The following is a 19,180-nucleotide window of genomic DNA, read 5'->3' on the forward strand; positions in this document are numbered from 1 at the left end:
CCCGAGCACTGCTGGATGCCCCGCTTTCCTGGGCTCCGTCCACCAATGATGGCAACAGCCAAAAACCGTCCCCTCCATTTGTACGATGCCCCAGGGGAATGGCCTCAGACCACCGCCCCCAACCTGAGCCTCCCCCAACCAGGCCTATTATGTCCACATGCTTCTACCCTATGGGAGACGAGGGCTGCAGGCCAGCAGGAGCTTGGGAATCAAGAGGGTACGGACTGGCCCTCCTGGGGTGTAGCACTCCCCTTCCGGGTGGGGGCAGGCATTGTAAGATGACAGAGACATCTGGTTACTCACAACCAGGTACACAGTGGCCCATGCAGCCCCCGAACCACCCCTCCAAAGCCAGCCGGGCATTCAGTGTGCAGGGTGTCCCCTCCACCCGCCCAGCCTCACTGCACCAGGTGGGAGTTCCCGCCTGGGACTGGGTACACAGGACATCCAGGTCACCTTCTACTCAGTGGGCAGGTTCTAAGGTCAGCACGTGATGTAAGAACCTGCATATATCCAAAATCACTCTCTAAAATTTACCCGTGCACAAGCACCATGTTAGAGATTAGCATACAGACCCTTGGTCTATCCAACACAGCGGGTTTGTTCTCCAGTCTGGGAACAGATCTCTGTCTCTTTAATTGGGGCACACGTGTGGGGTGCTTACCCTGAGAGCCGCCATGCTGTGAGGAAGCCCACGCCACACAGGGAGGCCACATGTAGGTGTTCCAGCCGAAAGCCGCCATCGACCACCAGGTATCTGGGTGAACCGGCCTTCAGATGATCTCAGCGCCCCTGCCCTCGAGCCACCCCAGCCTTTGATACTTCCGGGTGAGGCACCAGACGTCGTGGAACAGGGATAAGCCATCCCGCCATGGCTATGTCTGAATTCCTGACCCACAGAATGAGGAGTGAAATTGTGTACGCTTTTTGCCTAAGTGCACTATTTGGTGTGCAGAAGAGGCAGCTAATTTCTGTCTTATCTTTCAACATTTCAGAATCACTCAGCTCCACAAAAGGCCCAAACTAGCAGAGACACACCAGAACTGAGACTGACCCAGGGAAAAGTAAAATCAACCCCACGCTCCATCAGGGCTTTAGTTCACAGGCCAGAGGCAAAGCCCCCACCGCTTAAGTTATTCCTCCTAAAGCAGTGGGTGTAGATGAATTTTTGTAGGTTAGACACAGGATAGATTCCGCCAGACGGGCTCCAGAAGGACTTGTAGCTTGACAGAGGAGCTGAAGTCTCTGGAAGGACACACCAGGGTTTGCATGCAATTGTCCAGAGGAGCCAACAGTGAGCCATCTCGGAGACCTCGGCCAATCTCCTGGGCAGATGTGAGTGGCGGGCTCTGGGGGCAGATGTGCAGTGTCAGATGATGGTGCAGCCACGGCAGTACCTCTCGGGGTAATCCACCACGTACACTTTGTGGTCGGTGCCGTAGATGTAGTAGACATAAGTCTTTCCTCGGTACCAGTAACGAACTTCCGTGAGGGGGATCAGCTCAATGGTCTGGCGCTGAGGAAACAATTGGCCAAGAAAAACCTCAGGGTTCTGTTCAAGTCACTCGCCTGCTCAAGAACCTTCAGTAGCTCCCTACTACCTGTGGAATGAAGTTCATGCTCTGGAGTTGGCGTTCTGGCTCCAACCTGCCTCCTAGATGTATCTCTTACTACGCTCCTTCACATACCCTAAGCTCTGGCCCAAACCGACTTCTCATCTTTAACCACCACCTCATTCTAAGTTTCATGAAGTGGGGGGGGGGGGGGGCGGGGGGGCAGCACAGGCAATCCCCAGGGGAGTTTCAGGATGTATGGAAATCCACCAGCCGAACAGGACATCTTCCAGAAGCGTTAATTTTTAGATGGGGGGGCGTGGATAGAGTGGAGTGGAGGATAAAGTCATTTTACACATTTTTATATTAAAACAACTATGGAGGTATTAGGGAATGTATTATGCAATTTGAATTAAATTTTAAGATAAAATGTTGACACCAAAGAAATTCCAAAGTTTGGTGGGCTGCTTCAGGCTATTTTCTCAGACCCTTCCCTCCCTGCACCAGGGTTTTGCATCGACCCTCCTTTGAGAAAAGTCTTTCTCAAGTTTTCCCCTCCTTTTACACATGGGGAAACTGAGGCCCATGGAATTTCAAGCTTGCAAGATCACCCAGGTCAAGCCCCACCTCCTGGCTGGACCTATTTCAGGCTCAAATCTCCTCCCTCGCATCCCTGTCTACTTGAGAGCCCGGGGCACTCACTGCCCCCTGCAGAGGGGTCCTAAATCCCACGTTCTCTGGCCCCTTCTCTGAGCAGTTACTCCACAATCTTCCAAAATCGCGGGGCAGTGAACAGAATGCCCTGCCGCCTCGGAGCCGACACTGACTCCTGCTGAGACACCCAGGTCTTTGGCTTTGGCGCTGATTTGTTACAGAAAACTACGGGTGTAACCCACAGAGCAAAGTGACTCCTCAGCCCCAGCAAAGCTTTCTCGGGACGTACCGTCAGCCAGGCTCTGTGCCCAAACCCTAAGTTCTTGTGCACAAGCTGCTCCCCTGTCCCAGACTCGGATGTGGGGTCCCCAACCCCAGAGGGAGGTGGTGTGGTTGGCCCAGGGTCAGACCCTCCTACTTGCAGGAAGATCCCCTCCTTGGGAAAAGAGCCCAAGTCCTCTCGCGGGAGGTGATGGTCCAGAGACCCCCGGGGAAAGTGGGGAACAGGCCGGGAGAGGATGTTGAGCAGCGGGCTCCCTACGCGGGGAGGCGCGGGTTGGAGGGGCGGCAGAGTGAGTGACACTGTAGCAGGAGGCGGGGGGGGGGGGACTCAGGGTCAGGGCGTGCACTTCCCATGAAGCTGTCTGCGTGACCTCCCACTTCCTCTCTCTGGGCCTCCGTTTCCTCATCTGTGAAATGGGTATAAAAACTTCTATGTCATGGAGTTGTTGAGAAAACCAAATGAGATCGTGAGACTGAGTTTTCTCCGTGTGCCGGAAAGCGGCCTCCAAGGGGGATAACTGTGGAAAGAAAAGGGAGACGATCCCTCTTGCCATGTTGGTACAGGAGACCCAAAATGGGAACCATGGGGCAAGAGGGGAGGGGAGCCAACATCTGCTCAGAAAGCCTGGGCCGCGGGTCAGACCACTCTTGTTTCCAAACTCTTCTACTATCCAACAGAGAGCAAAACCACAGCAGCCCCACCCCACGTGCCTCCATTTTGATTCTAAAGGTCTACAGGTTGGAGACCACAGGTTGGCCAGGACATCAACTGCCATCCAGCGGTCATCTCGTAATAGGACATGTATCTGCTGGTACACCTTGGTGGTGCCCCTGGGATGAACAGATTCCCGGTCTGAGAGGAGTGGCCGGGGCCCCGCGTGTGACAGCTGTCCCCTCACTGGATTCTACTCGCTAACTTCCCAACCCTGAACAAAATATCAGCATGAATCTTTGTCTATAGATCCTGGGCCAAAGGACAATTTAGGACAAAGAGTCACAGAAGTGGCCTCTTCTCCCTTTATGCTCCCTTTTAAAGGAACATGCATGTCTGCCCCTGGTGCACCCCTCCCTGCTCCAGGTCTGGTTCACAGCTGGCTTGTGTCACCTGAGACGGGGCTGTGCCATCAGGGAAAGCCCAGGAGCCCCAGGGTCTAGACGGAGGTCTGCCGCCAACACGCTGTGTGATCTTGGGCAGTCACTGCCCCTCTGCCAAATGAAGGGTCCAAAAAGGACTCAAAATTGTCAGCCTCAGCAGCAAAAACGTCCCAGGAGAAGCACCTGTGTCCGCAAGCTGCTGCAATCATGCCTCGTCCTCCTACCAGCCCTACAGTACACAGCTCACTACTGGGGGGTCTTCACTGTAATGCCCACCAGACTGTACCAGGGCTGCAGGAGCAAGGCCCCTTAGAGACCGGGCTGGGGTCCTCCATGGATGGGGCTGAAGAACAAACGTCAGCTCCAGGCGAACAGCCGCTGAGGTATGGCTGACACTCAGAGGGCCCCTACCTTCACCGCCCCCTTGTCTGACCCTCTTCCTGCTCCGGCTCCCCCACCCGTTTACCCATTTCCCCTGGGAGCCCTTTCTTAACAAATGTCTTGGGCTTCCCTGGTGGCGCAGTGGTTAGGAAGCCGCCTGCCAACGCAGGGGACACAGCTTCGAGCACTGGTCCAGGAAGATCCCACATACCGCGGAGCAACTAAGCCCGTGTGCCACAACTACTGAGCCTGCACTCTAGAGCCTGAGAGCCACAACTACTGAGCCCACATGCCACAACTACTGAAGCCCGCATACCTAGAGCCCATGCTCCACAACAAGAGAAGCCACCACAATGAGAAGCTCGCTCACCGCAAAGACCCAACGCAGCCAAAAATAAAACAAATTGATAAAAAACAAAACAAACAAACAAACAAAAAATGACTTGCACACGGATCCTCGTCTCAGAGCTGCTTCTGTGGAGCCCAACCTAAGGCAAGGTCCAACCGTGCCCATTTTACAGATGAGGACATCGAGGCCCATGAATGGAAGAGAAGGGCCAGGAGCCAAGACTATGTGCCAGAACTGGGAAGCAGACCCTAACCTGGGAAGTGACTCGCCCCTGCAGTGTCTGCCAGGCGAAAAGGGCGCTGCCTCCTCCGGCTGATAGCCCTGCAAACCTACGCTGGCTTTCAGAGTCGCTTGCGTGCCTTGAATGCGGCAGATAATAACATTTCCCTTGGAGTTGGGAAATCTGAGTTCTACTCCTGGGCTCTTCCACTGAGAAGCTCTGTGACCTTGCCTAAATTACTTCCACTGTCTGGGCTTCCTCTGACTTATTGGCAAAGTCATGGGTTTGGACTAGACCAGGGGTAGCCGAGGATGCCCACAGGCCAAAGCTGGCCCAGCAGTCCATACAGTGCTCTTAGCATTTTTAAAATTTTGTTTTCAATATTGAAAAACTGGAAGATTTCATGTAAAAATGTGGATTTCAGAAGGTCTGAAATCTCTGCCCCTGTGCTGCACAGAGCTGAGGGGAGGCGGGGCCCTTTGGATAAGGGGGCCTCCTACCCACAGCACCGCCCCCCCCCCGAGGCCTTTCAGTTTGCAGTGCCCCCATTTCATCCTCTCTGAGGTGCATTCCAGCTCCAAGACGGTCATTATTAATTTTAAATTAAATGCATCCTTTTCTCTCCTGCAAACAGGGTAAACGTGCAGAAAGAGAAGGGGAATACTCATTGCAAAGGGAACGGAAGGCACAGGGACATTTTGAGCACCGGGTTCCACGCACTTAAAGCAAATGATCTCATCCCTACCAAGCCCTCTGAGGCGGTAGTAATATCTCTTTTTCACGGGTGAGAAACTGAACTTCAAGAAGGCGTTTGTAGCTGGCCCGGGACCACTCTGGGACGTGGAAGAGCCAGGATCTGAGCCCAGTTTGTAAGACTCGGACCCCTGACAGAGCCCTCACGGAGCTCAGGCGCTGGGCTTTCCCTTGCCAACCCCCCATCTCCCATCCCCGTTTCCTTTACCCCCGTCCCCTGACGCACACGCCCCGCCTCCCGCGGCTCCTGGGGACGCGACGGGCACCACCGCCACCTAGTGGCCAGCAGGATAACAGCCGCACAGCAGCGCGCGCCTTCAGCCCTGCCCTTGGGGGCCTGGGATTTGGGAAGTGCCCCGGGGGGCCGGACGATGGTTTCCAAACCTGCCTTGGACCCTAGATCTCGAGCTTTCCCTCCCCTTCTCTGAATACCAGGGGGGTGAGAATCAAAACCACACTGAGCCACGTTCCTGCGTGAAACCCTGTAAGCTCCCTGTCGCTCGCAGGATAAATCAATCCAAACTTCTTCCCGTGGCCTTACGTCTGACCGGCCCTGCTCTCTGACCTCCGGCCACTCTGGCCCCAAGTCAGTCCCTAGTACCTCTGTGCTCCTCCGACTGGGGCCCCGCCCCTCCCCCCCTTCCTTCTGCCCTGCCACTCTCAAGAAGGAACCTCCCCACAAAGGGAGGGGCCCGCTCCCTCCTTTACGTCCGCGGGGACAGTGTCCTGGAGCCCCAGCAGACCCGGCACCTCACCTCCCACCAGCCCTGGTCCCCACCCCACCCCCTCAGCTCACCTGCTGCAGGACGCGAGCTCGGGAGGCCAGCGTAGCGCTGTGCTCGGCGATACCCCGCTGGGAGGCCAGAGAGATCTCCCGTAGTGGGAAGTCCACGATGGGGTACACCTGTGGGGAGACGCAAACCACCTGACCCGGAGCCTCAGCACCTGGAGCCCTGGAGGGCTGATGGGAGCACGAGCCCAGAAAGGGGCAGGCCCGGGCCAGGGGCGAGCGGGGTGGGTGGGGCTTGTTAAACCCACGCGGACCGTTGATCATCCACCTTATAGCGTTGTCGGGAACGCCAGCCAATAAACGAGGGCTGTAGACAGACTACACGCCCACCCGCGGGCCTTCGCTGCTGCCTAACTCAGGCTAGGATTGGGCGCAGGGCTTCCTAGAGGGGTGATGCCTGAAGTGAGCCTTTAGAAAGCCTAGTGATTGGGGCAAAGAGAGGAAGCTGAGGACTATTATGAAGCCATAAAGAAGGAATTCCTGCCATTTTCAACAACATGGATGGAAGAGGGCATTATGTTAAGTGAGATTAAGTCAGAGAAAGATACACACCCTATGATCTCACTTACATGTGGAATTAAAACAAACACAAACTCCTAGATACAGAGAACAGATTGGTGGTTTCCAGAGATGGGGATTGGAGGGGCGGGCAAAAGGGGTGAAAGGGGGTCAATTGGTACAAACTCCCAATTATGAGATAAATAAGTCTTGGGGGTGTGAAGTACAGAAAGGTAACTACAGTTGGTAATACTGGATTGGATTTGAAAGTTGCTGAGAGTAGCTCATAAAAAGGTCTCATCACAAGAAAAATCATTTTAACTGTGTGGTGACGGATGTGAACTGGATTTATTGTGATGATCATTTCACAGTAATATACAAATATCAAATCATGATATACACCTGAAGCTAATAAGCCAATCTGAAACAGCTACATAGTGTTAAAAAAATAAAAAGAAGAAGGAAGGAAGGAAGGGAGGGAGGGAGGGAGGAAGGGTGGGAAGAAGAAAAGGAAGGAAACAAAACCAAAATAAACTGAGGTTGTCCCATAAAGGCCAAATTCCCTTCCCAGGCCGACAGCAGGGAGCCACAAATCTTTTCTGTAAAGGGCCAGAGTAAATACTCAGGTTTGAAGGCCATGGGGTCTCTGTCTCGACTACTCAACTCTGCCCTCGAAGCACGATAGCAGCCACAGACAGTACATAAACAAGTGGGCTGTGCTCCAATAAAACCTTACTTATAAAAGCAGGCCAAGGGCCGGAATTTGCCAACTGCTGGTGTACAAGACCCTCCCCGATCTGGCTGCTGGCACCTGTCACGTCTTAGCTCCTTGCTCTGCCCAGCTCGCTGCCCTCCAGCCCCCTGCCCTCTGCTGCTCCTCAAGGCCTGTGTCGTGCTGCTTCCTCTGCTGGACACCCTGACTCCCGCACTGTCACACCATCCACTCCCCCACTGCACCGCTCTCCACCCCCGACACGCTGCCCCTTCCTGTCTCTCTACCTCGCTTGTGTATTTCTCAATGACCCTTTAGCACCAGCTGACAGTGTGGTGAAAATGCTATTATTACCCTCTCCCTCACCGACTGTGAGATCCGAGAGCAGAGATTCTGTTTTATGGTATCCCCATGGCCTAGAATGGTGCCTGGTATAGGAGGAGGGTCTCAAGATTTGTCCAAGGGAAGGAGGGAGAGAAAAGGAACAGGGGAAGAAAGGAGGGTTGAATATGTAAAATTCAAGACAGAAACGGCCCCATGGGGTCCCAGCAGCCTGTCCCCGCCCAGCCTCTCTGAATGAATGCATCGCCTGCAGAACCAGAAGACCTGGACTCACAGGGGGAGGAGGGACCCAGCTCCCTTTAGGGCGGTAGCAAAGCCCTCCTTACCATCGTGTTTTCATCCTTAAAGAGGGTCTCTCCTCTGGCTTTAGCAAGCAGCTCCCCAGGGCAGTCCAGCTGGTGCTCAGACACAAACTCAAACAGGCTGTTCTTCCTGGAAGTGAAGAGGATGAGGGACAGAGCCCGGGGGTCGGGTTAAGAACCTGGGTTTGAAATCAGGCAGATCGGGGCTGGAGGGCTTGCCATGCTACCGGTGGGACCTTGGGAAAGTGCTTTAGCCTCTCTGGGCCTCAGCATCCTCACGGGTAAGATGGAAAACTAGTAAAGTACGGACAGTTCTGTTCTAGCAAGGTACCCGATAGGAGAAACCCTTAATGCGTGGGAGCTTCCCTGACGTGGGGCCTTAGGACCCTGGGACTCCTCCTCTCCCAGCAGGTCCCTGCACTGTGAAAGCCCCAACCAAGTGGAGCTTCTCTGCAGAAACCAATCCAGGCCATGTCCCCCCGGCCACCCCGCCAGGCCATGGCATTGAGAGGTGCCACGTACCACACGATGACCAGCTGGAGGAAGTGCAGCAGTTTCTTCTCGCCCTTGCAGGTGGCACAGGTCTTGTTCCCCCTCCCTGAGCATGTGCTGCATCTGAGAGGGGCCCCATGAGTACCACTCAGATGGTCGTGGTGTCCCAGTGGCTCCAGAGGCCCCTGCCTCACGTCCTTCCTCACAGAGGTGGGCTGTAGTGGGCACGGATTGCTTCCACGTGCCCACCACCTAGACCTCCTGCTTCTCGTAGCAGTGCCCCAATCTCCCTCTGGAGACCACCCTTCTCCCCACCAGCCCACATGGTTTGTGGGCTTGCCCCCATCCCTTCTACGACCAGCTTGGGACCTCAGCCTGGCCAATCAGCTCATTCCATCTCTCTGGCCATAGTGGCTGATACAGAGATTGACACATGACCCAGGTGAGTGCATTGAGATCCACCCCAGGACTTTTGCTGGAACTATCAGGAAAGGGCCATCCTTTTCCACTGAGGTCACCAAGCTTGGAGCTGCTGGTGGCCTCCTCTGCCACCACAGGAGACAGCCTGCCTGAGGATGAAGCCAACATGAAGGAAAGCAGAGTGAGGGACAGAGACAGATTCCTGGTGACACTGTTTAAGCACCTGGATCCAGCTGTACCTGAAGTCATCCCAGAAATCTATTCCTCGACTTTTGCATTACATGGGCCTATAAATCTACTCTTTTGCTAAAGCCAGTTTGAACTGGAGTTCTTTTACTTGTAAGTGAAAGAAATCTAAGTTTCTTTCCAAATCAGAGAGCTCCATTACCAACCACAGGTGGCAGGTCCACCAAAGCTTCGCCATCTGGCTTGTTAGAAGGATGGCCTGGGCCTGGATGAGCCACAGGTATCATGAACCCAACACAACTTTGAAGAGTTTCACTCCTCATGGTTTCTTGTTTCCCTTTAAAGATTTATAAATACATGAAAGGACATCAAGTCCAAAAGGCAGCAACCCACTGTTTGCAAAGCCCTGTGAACAGGCACTTTGTTTAGTCAATCAACCAACCTTCCTTCACTCTTCCTCCATTTAGTCCCTGCAATGGGTTATAAATAAGGGTTTGCCCAGGCCCAGATCCTCAGAGAGATAAGAATCTCACCTTGGGTGCGTTTCTGTATTCACTCCCCTCCACGTGAGCAGGAAGAGGTCTCCTCTCTTAACCCACGGCCTCCCTTCCTCCCTGCAGACTCTCGTACCTCCCACCGCCCCCAACCCACAGATTGCTTGATGGGCTCCACTTGGTCTCGAGAAACACTCACCGAGGTGACAGGGCACCTACAATGCACAGAGGTCTGGGGACACAGGGGTGACAAGACAGCGCGCCCGCTTGCCTTCCCGAGGGCAGGCAGTGAAAAGCAAGAACGCCAGTGAGAGCACTCAGCTCGGGGCCGGGGAGCCCCATCTTACCTCTGCCTGCCGGACCCCGAGCACATCTGACACCGCCGGGCGGGCCTGGCTTTGCGCTTGGCCCCGCTGCACGAGGGGCACCGCACCTGCGGACACACGTGGCCTCAGCCCTCACCCGCCTCCCGGGGAGCAGGCAAAGGGCATCCTGAGACCTGGCTCCAAGCCAGCCTGTGACCTTCCCCAAGCTGTCACTTCCCTACTTGCTCTCCCTGGGCCTCGCCCCTTGTCTGTAAAATGCAGTGTATCTTCGGACCCCTCCAGTTGTAGCTTCAGAGACTCTGCATCTTCACATCTCTGTTTCTCCTGAGACCTCAGCCTCTCCTGCTCTTCTCTGATCCCCAGGACCCTTGGGACCGTCCCCTGACCAAACAGCCATGGCCGGGGCGGGGGGAGAGGGGCAGGCTGGCCCTCTCTGGTGCTGGAAAAGCCCCCAGAGATGGACCAGGCTGTGCCCTCACAGTGGGCTTGGGGTGCGCTCCAGAGACATTCCAGGGAAAGCCTGAGGGACAAGGGGGGAGGAGGAGGAGGAGGAGCAGGGGAGGGAGGAGGGAGCAGCAAAGGCCACCGCTGAGCCCCACGGCGGGTGCGGAGCGGGTAGAGGGACGAGCACGCAGCAGGCGGAAGGCGGGTGGAAGGGCACGTGGGCAGGCAGAGGACGGAGGAGGCCCGCTTTAGAGCAGCAAGTGGTCGGTGTGTGTCCAAGGGATTAGGCACAAACGGGGCGGTGCGGAGAGCTGAGAACACGCGAGGGGCGTGGACTTACTGCTGGGAAGGCTAGTAGCCTAGAGGATTGTGCAAAGAACGCTGAGGCCACGAGGGCCTGGCTGGTGCTGAGGGGCCCGCGCGGGGCTGAAGAGTATACGTGGTCGTCCCCGCCCGGATTTACATCTACCAGAACCTCAGAATGTGACCTTATTTGGAAATCATCTTTGCAGATGTAATTAGTAAGGGTGAGGTCATACTGCGGAAGGGTGGGCCCTACATCCAATGACTCGTGTCCCTATGGGAAGCCCGTGAGGAGACAGAGACACACACAGAGAAGCCAGGAAGCAACACGGAGGCAGAGATGGGGGTGAGGCAGCTATAAGCCAAGGACTGCGAGACGCTGCCAGAAGCCGGGAGGAAGGCATGAGACGGCTCTTAACCCTGCCGACACCTTGATATTGGACATCCAGCCTCCAGAACTCCTAAGGGAATAAATTTGTTGCTTTAAGCCACCCAGTTTGTGGTCATTTATTACGGCAGCCCCAGGAAGCTAATCCAAGGCCCGAGTCTCTTGTGTCCCTCAAAGGCCCTGAACTTCACTTCTCGGCCGGCACTTGCCCCTGCACTACAAGTGCTGGTCACTTGCCAGTCTGCCCCTCGGACAGAGGGTCCCTGTGAGAAGGACCCCAGGTCTCAGTCCTCCTGCACCCAGCAGGTACTCAATAAATGTTTGTAGGTGGAGGAGAAAAGGAGAGAAGAATGAAAATCATAAACCATCAAAGTGAAATAAGGTCAATAGAGACCACCCACTCCAACATTCCCATTTTACAGGTAGGAAGATGGAGGCCCGGAAAGGGAGGATGACTTGTCAGAGGCCCCACTGTTGGCGCAGGGAGCCCCAGGCTGCCAGCCCAGCCCTCCATCCCCACACGGCCCTGCTCCACATCACGTACTCACCAACGGCCACATGTGACTCACCGTGCCGGCCCCGTGGCAGCTGCTGCACTTGTAGCGCCCATGCCCGTGGCATTTGTGGCATTCCTGAGAGTGAACGCTCTCCTTGATCTGGTTTTCCAAGTACCAGCAGCTCCTGATTTCACCAACCCCACCCCCATGATGTCAGCATCCCACGCGGAGGTATAACAGTTCAGGCCATGGTGGGAAGATGACCACTGGTGACTAGGCTTCCAAAGGGCCTTGAACACCAAGCCAAGGAGATCACGTTACCACCTCCTCGGAGCCTCAGCCCAGTCGGTCCTGGATGCTAAGACGGGGAGACCAGGTCTCCGACTCCCATGTCCTAACTCACACTCCCAGGCTAAACCACAAAAGCCAGTATCCTTAGCCCATTAGGTGGCTAAAGTGGTCTTTGGGAATAGAAGCCATAAAAAAACAGAGGGTGTTTTTGCAAAAGGCAGCAAACTAGCTACTGGAATTCAACGGCTGAATCAAAATAGCTTTTCCACCCTGGAGAACAGGATGAAACACTTTCTTGATCTCTCAAAGTCCTCTTCGTCTTATGATGCTATGAAAACTCAGAGGGTAAAATGACACGCTTGAATCAAGTTCTAAAGTGAAAACAAGGCAGGTAATTAGATGAGAACATAACATAAAACATCTCAGCTGGGGTTTTGTAACACAGTAGGTTACCCTCACTACCTGTCCTGATTATATTTCTGTAAAACAGAGTGGATGTCAAATTCTACTCCCCTAATGACTTCCATAAAAAAATCCCAGTGATGCTTTAATTTTATTTTATATGTTTCATTCAGCTGTTTCCCAACAGGTCAAAAAAATAAAAATAAAAAAGATAAAAACACTCAGATGGTCTAGGAATGTGAATGCTCACTATTTAAAGCTGGTGACAATTTCGTACCATCCTGTTGCTATGTGAACGCTCCCTAATTTTCGCGGAATTTCGTATGGGACTACAGCCCATACGCTGGGTTTTCTTAGAATTCTGCTTATTTGATGGGCAAGGAATAAACCACCAGCCTGGACTTTGGGTTTCCTTTTTAAAAGGATAAAGTTTGAAGAAACTATGGTGCCCGGAAAACCAGCTCCGAGAGAAGGGCAGAGACTCCAATAAACACATTACCTTGACCAATGATGAGTGAGGGACTTGGAACTTCCTGGTATCTTCCTGAAACATCGGGGGAACCTGGACCTTGATGTCCCAAAGCCTGGGGGAGGTCCCTCTTTGTGGCCCATCCACGGAGTGGTCTGACAGAGAAAGGGGCTGTTCAAAGAGCAGCAAACGGCTGCAAGGACCAGCTTTCATTTATTCACCAAATAGTACAGAGCCTTCACCTGGTGCCAGGCGTTAGGCTAGACCCTGGGGCCGAGGGACTGGTAGGTAAGGGTCCCCTTAGAGCCTGTGCTTCAGCAGCCAAGCATCGGAGTTGAACAGACCCGGCTGACTCCTGCCTCTTGTACTTCCTGGCTGCGGAACTCGAGACCATCTCCTCCACCTACCCCTCTGCCCTGCAATCCTCTCCTCTCTACCCAGGGATAACGGTGGCACCTACCATGGAGAACGGTAGTAAAACTGAACAGTAGAAGGCATACCAGTGCTTAGCCCAGGGCTGGTACAGGCCGAGGGATCAATACACAAGGATTGCCACCACTACTGTCACCAGCCCCACCATCTTCTTTCTCCTCCTCCTCCGTTCAAGGAGATGGACTACATCGCAATACAACAGAACATGACACGGTGAGTGCTTTGGACAAGAGCTGCAGAAGGCGTTCTGAGAACTCAGAAGACTGACTCATTCTGCTGGGGAGGGGACAGCAGGGGAGAAACCCTCAGAGGCTTCGTAAAAGAGGGGACCCTCCAGCTAAGTCTCGGAGGATGAACCAGAGAACAGGTAGGGCACAGAGCTTCCCAGAAAGAGAGCCTTAAGCCTCTAGGGGGTCGAGCAGAGGTGGCATAGCACACTGAACGGGGTGGGGATCCAGAGGCTCGGGGAGGCGCCGGGGGTGGCCCAGGAGGCAGGCAGACGCCCGAGCACACTGGCTGCCTTTGCAGTCTGGCCCCGTGCGGCAGCACCAGCCTGTGGCCAAACGCAAACACTAGACCTTTGCAGGACCTCCTGCAAACCACTTCCCTGGAAGGTCTCCCGGGGGAAAGGCCACCCTCCCTTTTTATGGGGGACGGGAAGCTGAGGCTGCGAGCAGCGGAGCATCTTCCTCGGGGTCAGTGGCTAAGCCAAGTCCTGACGTTCTCCACCAGCCCCTGCCGTCTTCGCTCCTCATTAAACTCATTTCAGACAACTCACTTACTGGTATAGGGCTGAAAAGTCCATTCACTTATCCTGGATTCACTGAAGGTTTCTAGTCGATACTACAAAGGAAAAATAGTGTGTTCACACTCGTGCCCTCAGGAAGACAGAGCCTTATGCAAAAGATGAAGCTCCCCAGCCCTGGGCTCAGCGGGGGGAACAGAAGTTCCCAAGCACGGCCAGCGCCCGAGGGCTGCTCAGAACAGGCTGGCAGCAGCGACTCGTGTCGCAGATGCCCTGGGACACATCTGCAGGGGGTCACTCAGCCCCAGGAAATCTCCCCTGACAGACACACCACTGGGCACCTGCAGTATAATGTGTATAATTTCTTTATACACAGAAATGGTCTATGAGGCAAGTTTTGAAGCAAAAACTGCCCTTTGACAGATGGAGGCTGCTGGAATCAGCCGCTCCGAGCGCCCCCTGGGGGAATTTATCTGCCTGAGGTCGAGATCCTCCTTCTTGATCCTCATCCACGGGATCCTGGACATCGCCTGGCTCCTCCTTTTCCATGTGAGGAAAGGGATGCTCAGAGAGGTCAGGTGACTTGCCCAAGGTCACACAGCTACACAGAGACCTTGTATCTCAAATCCCTGCTCTGACCACTCCCTGCGAGGCTGATTTCTGTGACTGTGTGCCCTCCAGGGGATGGCTATGCCGGTGACACTAGGAAACGTGAACTTAAACTTGTCCCTGTCAAGGCAGAAGGTGACAAAGGTGGGGTCACCTTGTGTGGTCTTGGTACCAAGCACAGAACCTCCCTGGAGCCTCAGGCCTGGGGGGTGATGAATAAATGAATACCCTTGGCACAGATGAAACTTGGGGGAGGCAGAGGGAGCTGGGATCAGGGGAGGAGACGGCCCTTTCTAGCCCACCCCTCCAGGAAGCAGGTAAGTTGTCTTTAAAAACAGGGCTTTGGTGCCAGCCAACCTGTGTTTGAATCCCAGCTCGATCACTTCTAGCTGCATGTTTGGGGGCAAGTAACTCCACCTCTCTAAATGTCCAATTCCTCCTAACTGGTGATGATACCTACCATGCAGGGTAGCTATGAGGATTCGCTAAGACATATAGGTAACGCGCTGTCCGTGATGCCTAGGGCATTCGAGCTGTTCGCTGGTGATTGACAACCACGATTCCTTGTATTATAACTCACTACAATGTCACCGCTATTCACACGCACTGTTCCCCCAGACTCCTTTCTCCCGGGCCTCGCCAGGCGCCCACCGGCCAGCCCTCACCCTGTGCAGGGCCTGCTGCTTCAGCTCCAGGATGACGAGGTCGCCGGCGGCCGCGCTGCCGTAGCAGCACTTGGAGTCCACGAAGCTGAGGAGGGCTTCCCGGGCCACCTCCTCTGTCACCACGGGGACTCTGGTGGGGACCGAGCAGAGGGGCGGTGGGTCTGGGGAGAGCCTGCAGGCTCACCCAGGCCAGTCAGCCCCCTCACTGTGCAGATGGAAACTAAGGCCCGGAGACAGGGGTCCCCCGGCCGTGTCCACAGCAGTGTAGAGCCCTCGGGCATCCAGCCGGTGAGGGCATCTCCGGCATCAGGAACTGTGTGAACAGATGCCCGGTGGGAAAGTGGCAGGTCCTTCGAGAGGACAGCAAAACCACTTTAGCTGAGGTGTGGAGTGGCGGAGAAGGGCTGATGGGATCTTAGAACTCAAATGAAAAAACAAAAACAGAAACAAAAAACTGAAAGATGAATTATGCCACTTTACAGATAAGGAAAACTGAGGTCCAGAGAAGATGTCACACAGCTAGAAGGAGGCAGAGTTAGGCTAGACGAGGTTCCTGCCCTCTGAGAACTTGACTTCAGCCAGAGGAGCTGTGAGTAACGCTCAGGGGAAGACCCCAGCCGAGAACCTTCTGACAGTGGTGCCCACAGAGACCCGCCGTGAGCCCGCTGGACGGCAGCAGTGCAGGCTGGGAGGGCAGACTACGAAGGACCCTTTTTCGGCCCCCTCTCGGGACACCTCTCCTCCTCCTGGAAGACTCCCCTGAGGCCCAACTGCCCTGTCCCTCCTCAGCAAAGCCCTCCCGCCACCGCCATGAGCAGAGGCCCCTTCCTCCTCCCCGCCCCCCATCTTCACATTCTTCTCCACGGCAGCCTGCCTCCAAATGCAAGCCCTCACCGACGCACGCTGTGTCGCCGACACCCCCGGCCCTGCACACAGAGGGCCCGCGTGCCCACAGACTGTGCACAGCAGGTGGAGAGCGTGGGGCAGCAGTGGCCGGGACGACTCCACGGAAGGAGGGGCGTCTGCATGCACGCAGGGCGGGCGGCCAGGGAGGAGAAGGGAGGTGGTCCAGGCAGCAGCGGGGCCAGGAGCACCAGGAAGACACCCTCGACGGCAGGACACGGCCACCCGGGACCCAGAATGGGCACGGCTCCTCCTCCCGTCCACACAAAGCTGGCTGGACAGCCGGAGCTCTGCCCCGAGTCCTCCAAGCAAGCAGACTTTCGGTAAAGGGCGAGATAGGAAATACTTTAGGCTTTGTGGGCCACGTGGCCTCTGTGTCACCACTCAGCTCCTCTGTCACAGTGTAAAAGCAGCCACAGACAGTAAGGAAACAAAAACACATGGCCGTGTGCCAATAAAACCTGATAGACAAAAGTAGGCAGTGAGCTGGATCTGGCCCGGGGGCCGTAGTTTGCAACCCGTGATCTAGACTAGAGTTTTCAACCCTGGCTTGGTAGCCAAACAACATGAAGAGCTTGGAAAAATACACACTCCCAGCCTCCATCCCTGGAGACTCTGATCCACTGGGTCTGGAGTCCTGATGCACTGTCTGGGTTGAAATCTGTGGCCCCTGAGATCCCCGAGGAGGGCTGTCGGAGGACAAAGGTGACCTGAGGATCATCACGCGTGATCCCGTGCGATGGCTCCATGGGGGTTGCCAGGGCTCACCTGTGTTCCAGGAACGAAGACCAGCACCTTTGTTCCTGGGGTCTCCCTGGGGCCTCCGAAGGTGGGAAGAATATCTGGCATCCTGGAGGAGAGCGAGGGAGTGAGGGCTCGACAGCCCGGCTCCAAGGCACAGGTATTTGTGGGACAAAAGGAGGAAAGATGGGCCGAATGTGAGAGAGAAAAGACGAAGAATGAGGGTTCCAAGACCAGCAGCATCCTGGTTATAAGTGGAGATGGACGTGGTCACGGAATGTCCATGGACACAGGGCCTACGCCCCGTCCTCCCGTTCCCTCCCAATGGCGACAAGGGGCTTCCCAGGGCCCCCAGGGGACAGGGGAGCTCTCCCAGCCCGGCCTGTTCCAGAGATGCCCGCACAACAGCATAAGCCCCGGGAAGAGGCTGCGGGACCCAAGCCCCCAGGGACACAGACTCACTGTCCCCTTGAAGAAGCCAGTCACAGCTGGGCAGCCTCTCCAGGAGTTCAGCCGGGGGCGCCAGAGGACTCTCGGCCTCGAAGCTGAGGTCCATCACACCTGGGGAAGAACGGGCAGTGCTGAGCCTCGGGAAGGAGGGGGTCGAAGGCGACTCCTGTCAGCTACCTGACAGGTGAGGGCAGGTGCATCGTCAAGAGGCTCACGGTTTCAGTCAGTCTCACTCTGGCCCCCTCGGAACACACAACATATTTGCAGGGCGGCCAGCAATGGGGTTGGGGGTATGACAGTAGCAGTGGTAATAATAATGATGAGACAAACATTCGGAAGGGCGGCTCCTATTTGCTGGGCACCTGCTCTGTGCCAGTCAGCAGGACAGGTGCTGTATACACAGTATCATATTCCCCAGCCCTAGGAGACAGACACTGAATAACAGATGGGCACACTTCTTTGCTGCTCCTCTCATCAACAGACAGGTCTCCGTTTCCTCCCCTTGAACCTGGGCAGGCTTGTGACCGCTTCACCAAGTGAACACAGCAAGCAAAGAAGAGACTGCAGCTCCTACTTCTGGCCTCCTGAAGCCGTCCCTCTTGATGCCTGAGCTGCCAGGTAAGAAATTAGACTATCCCACTGGAGAGGCCACGTGCAAGTGCCCTGAGACTACGTGGGGAGGGGCCCAGTGGAGCCTGGCCTTCCGGCCACCCTGCCAAGCCACCAGGAATATGAGCAAAGCCGTCTTGGACCCTCCAGTCCAGAGCAGCTGCCTGCTGAATACACTGAGGGACCCTTTTATGGACTGCATGTCTGCATCCCCCCAAATTCATATGTTGAAACCCACAGCCCCAGTAGAGCTGGGGTTTTTGGGTTTTTTTTAACACATTAAAAAAAATTATTTATTTATTTGTTTGTTTGTTTCTGGCTGTGTTGGGTCTTCGTTGCTGCACTTGGGCTTTCTCTAGTTGCGGCGAGTGGGGGGCTACTCTTTGTTGTGGTGCGCGGGCTTCTCATTGCGGTGGCTTGTCTTGTTGCAGAGCACAGGCTCTAGGTGCGTGGGTTTCAGTAGTTGTGGCACACGGGCTCAGTGGTTGTGGCTCGTGGGCTCTAGAGCGCAGGCTCAGTAGTTGTGGCGCACGGGCTTAGTTGCTCCACAGCATGTGGGATCTTCCCAGACCAGGGCTCGAACCCATGTCCCCTGCAATGGCAGGTGGATTCTTAACCACTGCACCATCAGGGAAGCCCTTGGGAGGCGATTAGGTTTAAATGAGGTCTTAAGGATGGAGCCCATGATGGGATCAAGGTCCTTATAAGAAGAGAAAGAGGCTAGGGCTCTCGCCCTCTCTATTACGTGAGCACCCAGTGAGAAGGAGGCTGTCTACAAGCCAGAAGCGGGCCCTCACCAGATGCCGGGTCTGCTGATGCCTTGACCTTGGACTTCCCAGCCTCCAGAACTGTAAGAAATAAATGCTTGTTGTTTAAGCCATCCAGTCTATGGTATTTTTGTTACAGAAGCTTGAACCAACACAGACCCTAATCAGTTACACATGGAGCACCCACCTGAGCCCTGCTGAAATTTCTGACCCACAAAATCATGAAACGTATTAAAGCGGTTGTTGTTTTAAGGCAACCTGGGATGTGGGACAGTAGGTCATGCAGCTTCCTCCATCAGGCAGTCTTTACTCTGAGGCTCTCCACAGACCCAGACAAGACCTTCTTGGAGCTGCACCAGGGTCTCAGGCTCCCCCTGCTGCCCTCTCTCCTCTCACAGGTGTCTGACCTGCACTGGGGTCCAAAGACGGTCCCTGCCTACGCCTGCCCCTTCTCCCCCTTTCCCTTCACAGGTCTCCAAGGGACATCTGGCATGTCTCAGGCCATCTTGGTGTCTGCTTCTTGGATGACCCAAACTGACACACCAGCACAACCACATTCTACCAATGAGGAGACTGAGGCTCACAGAGATTGTGAGTCGCCCAAGATCACCCAGCC

General features: G+C 55.1%; 1 protein-coding gene across 2 annotated transcripts in view; it reads right to left on the minus strand.

The window, feature by feature from the left end:
• Positions 1 to 1,013: 1,013 nt before the first annotated feature.
• The window catches only part of SSUH2 (ssu-2 homolog), a 32,720-nt gene continuing 14,553 nt past the window's right edge, over positions 1,014 to 19,180 (minus strand). For both annotated transcript variants that reach the window (XM_036869770.1, XM_036869769.1), the window contains exons 2-12: positions 17,201 to 17,299; positions 16,766 to 16,847; positions 15,095 to 15,224; positions 13,858 to 13,918; positions 12,674 to 12,798; positions 11,554 to 11,616; positions 9,871 to 9,956; positions 8,454 to 8,546; positions 7,956 to 8,061; positions 6,084 to 6,191; positions 1,014 to 1,516 (exon numbers count right to left, since the gene is read on the minus strand). In XM_036869770.1, the coding sequence (XP_036725665.1) occupies positions 1,370 to 1,516; positions 6,084 to 6,191; positions 7,956 to 8,061; positions 8,454 to 8,546; positions 9,871 to 9,956; positions 11,554 to 11,616; positions 12,674 to 12,798; positions 13,858 to 13,918; positions 15,095 to 15,224; positions 16,766 to 16,847; positions 17,201 to 17,294 (1,095 nt within the window). In that variant the 5' untranslated portion in view covers positions 17,295 to 17,299 and the 3' untranslated portion in view covers positions 1,014 to 1,369. The remainder of the gene's footprint in view (positions 1,517 to 6,083; positions 6,192 to 7,955; positions 8,062 to 8,453; positions 8,547 to 9,870; positions 9,957 to 11,553; positions 11,617 to 12,673; positions 12,799 to 13,857; positions 13,919 to 15,094; positions 15,225 to 16,765; positions 16,848 to 17,200; positions 17,300 to 19,180) is intronic.

Source organism: Balaenoptera musculus, chromosome 11 (assembly GCF_009873245.2).
Source record: "Balaenoptera musculus isolate JJ_BM4_2016_0621 chromosome 11, mBalMus1.pri.v3, whole genome shotgun sequence".
Lineage (NCBI taxonomy): Eukaryota > Metazoa > Chordata > Mammalia > Artiodactyla > Balaenopteridae > Balaenoptera > Balaenoptera musculus.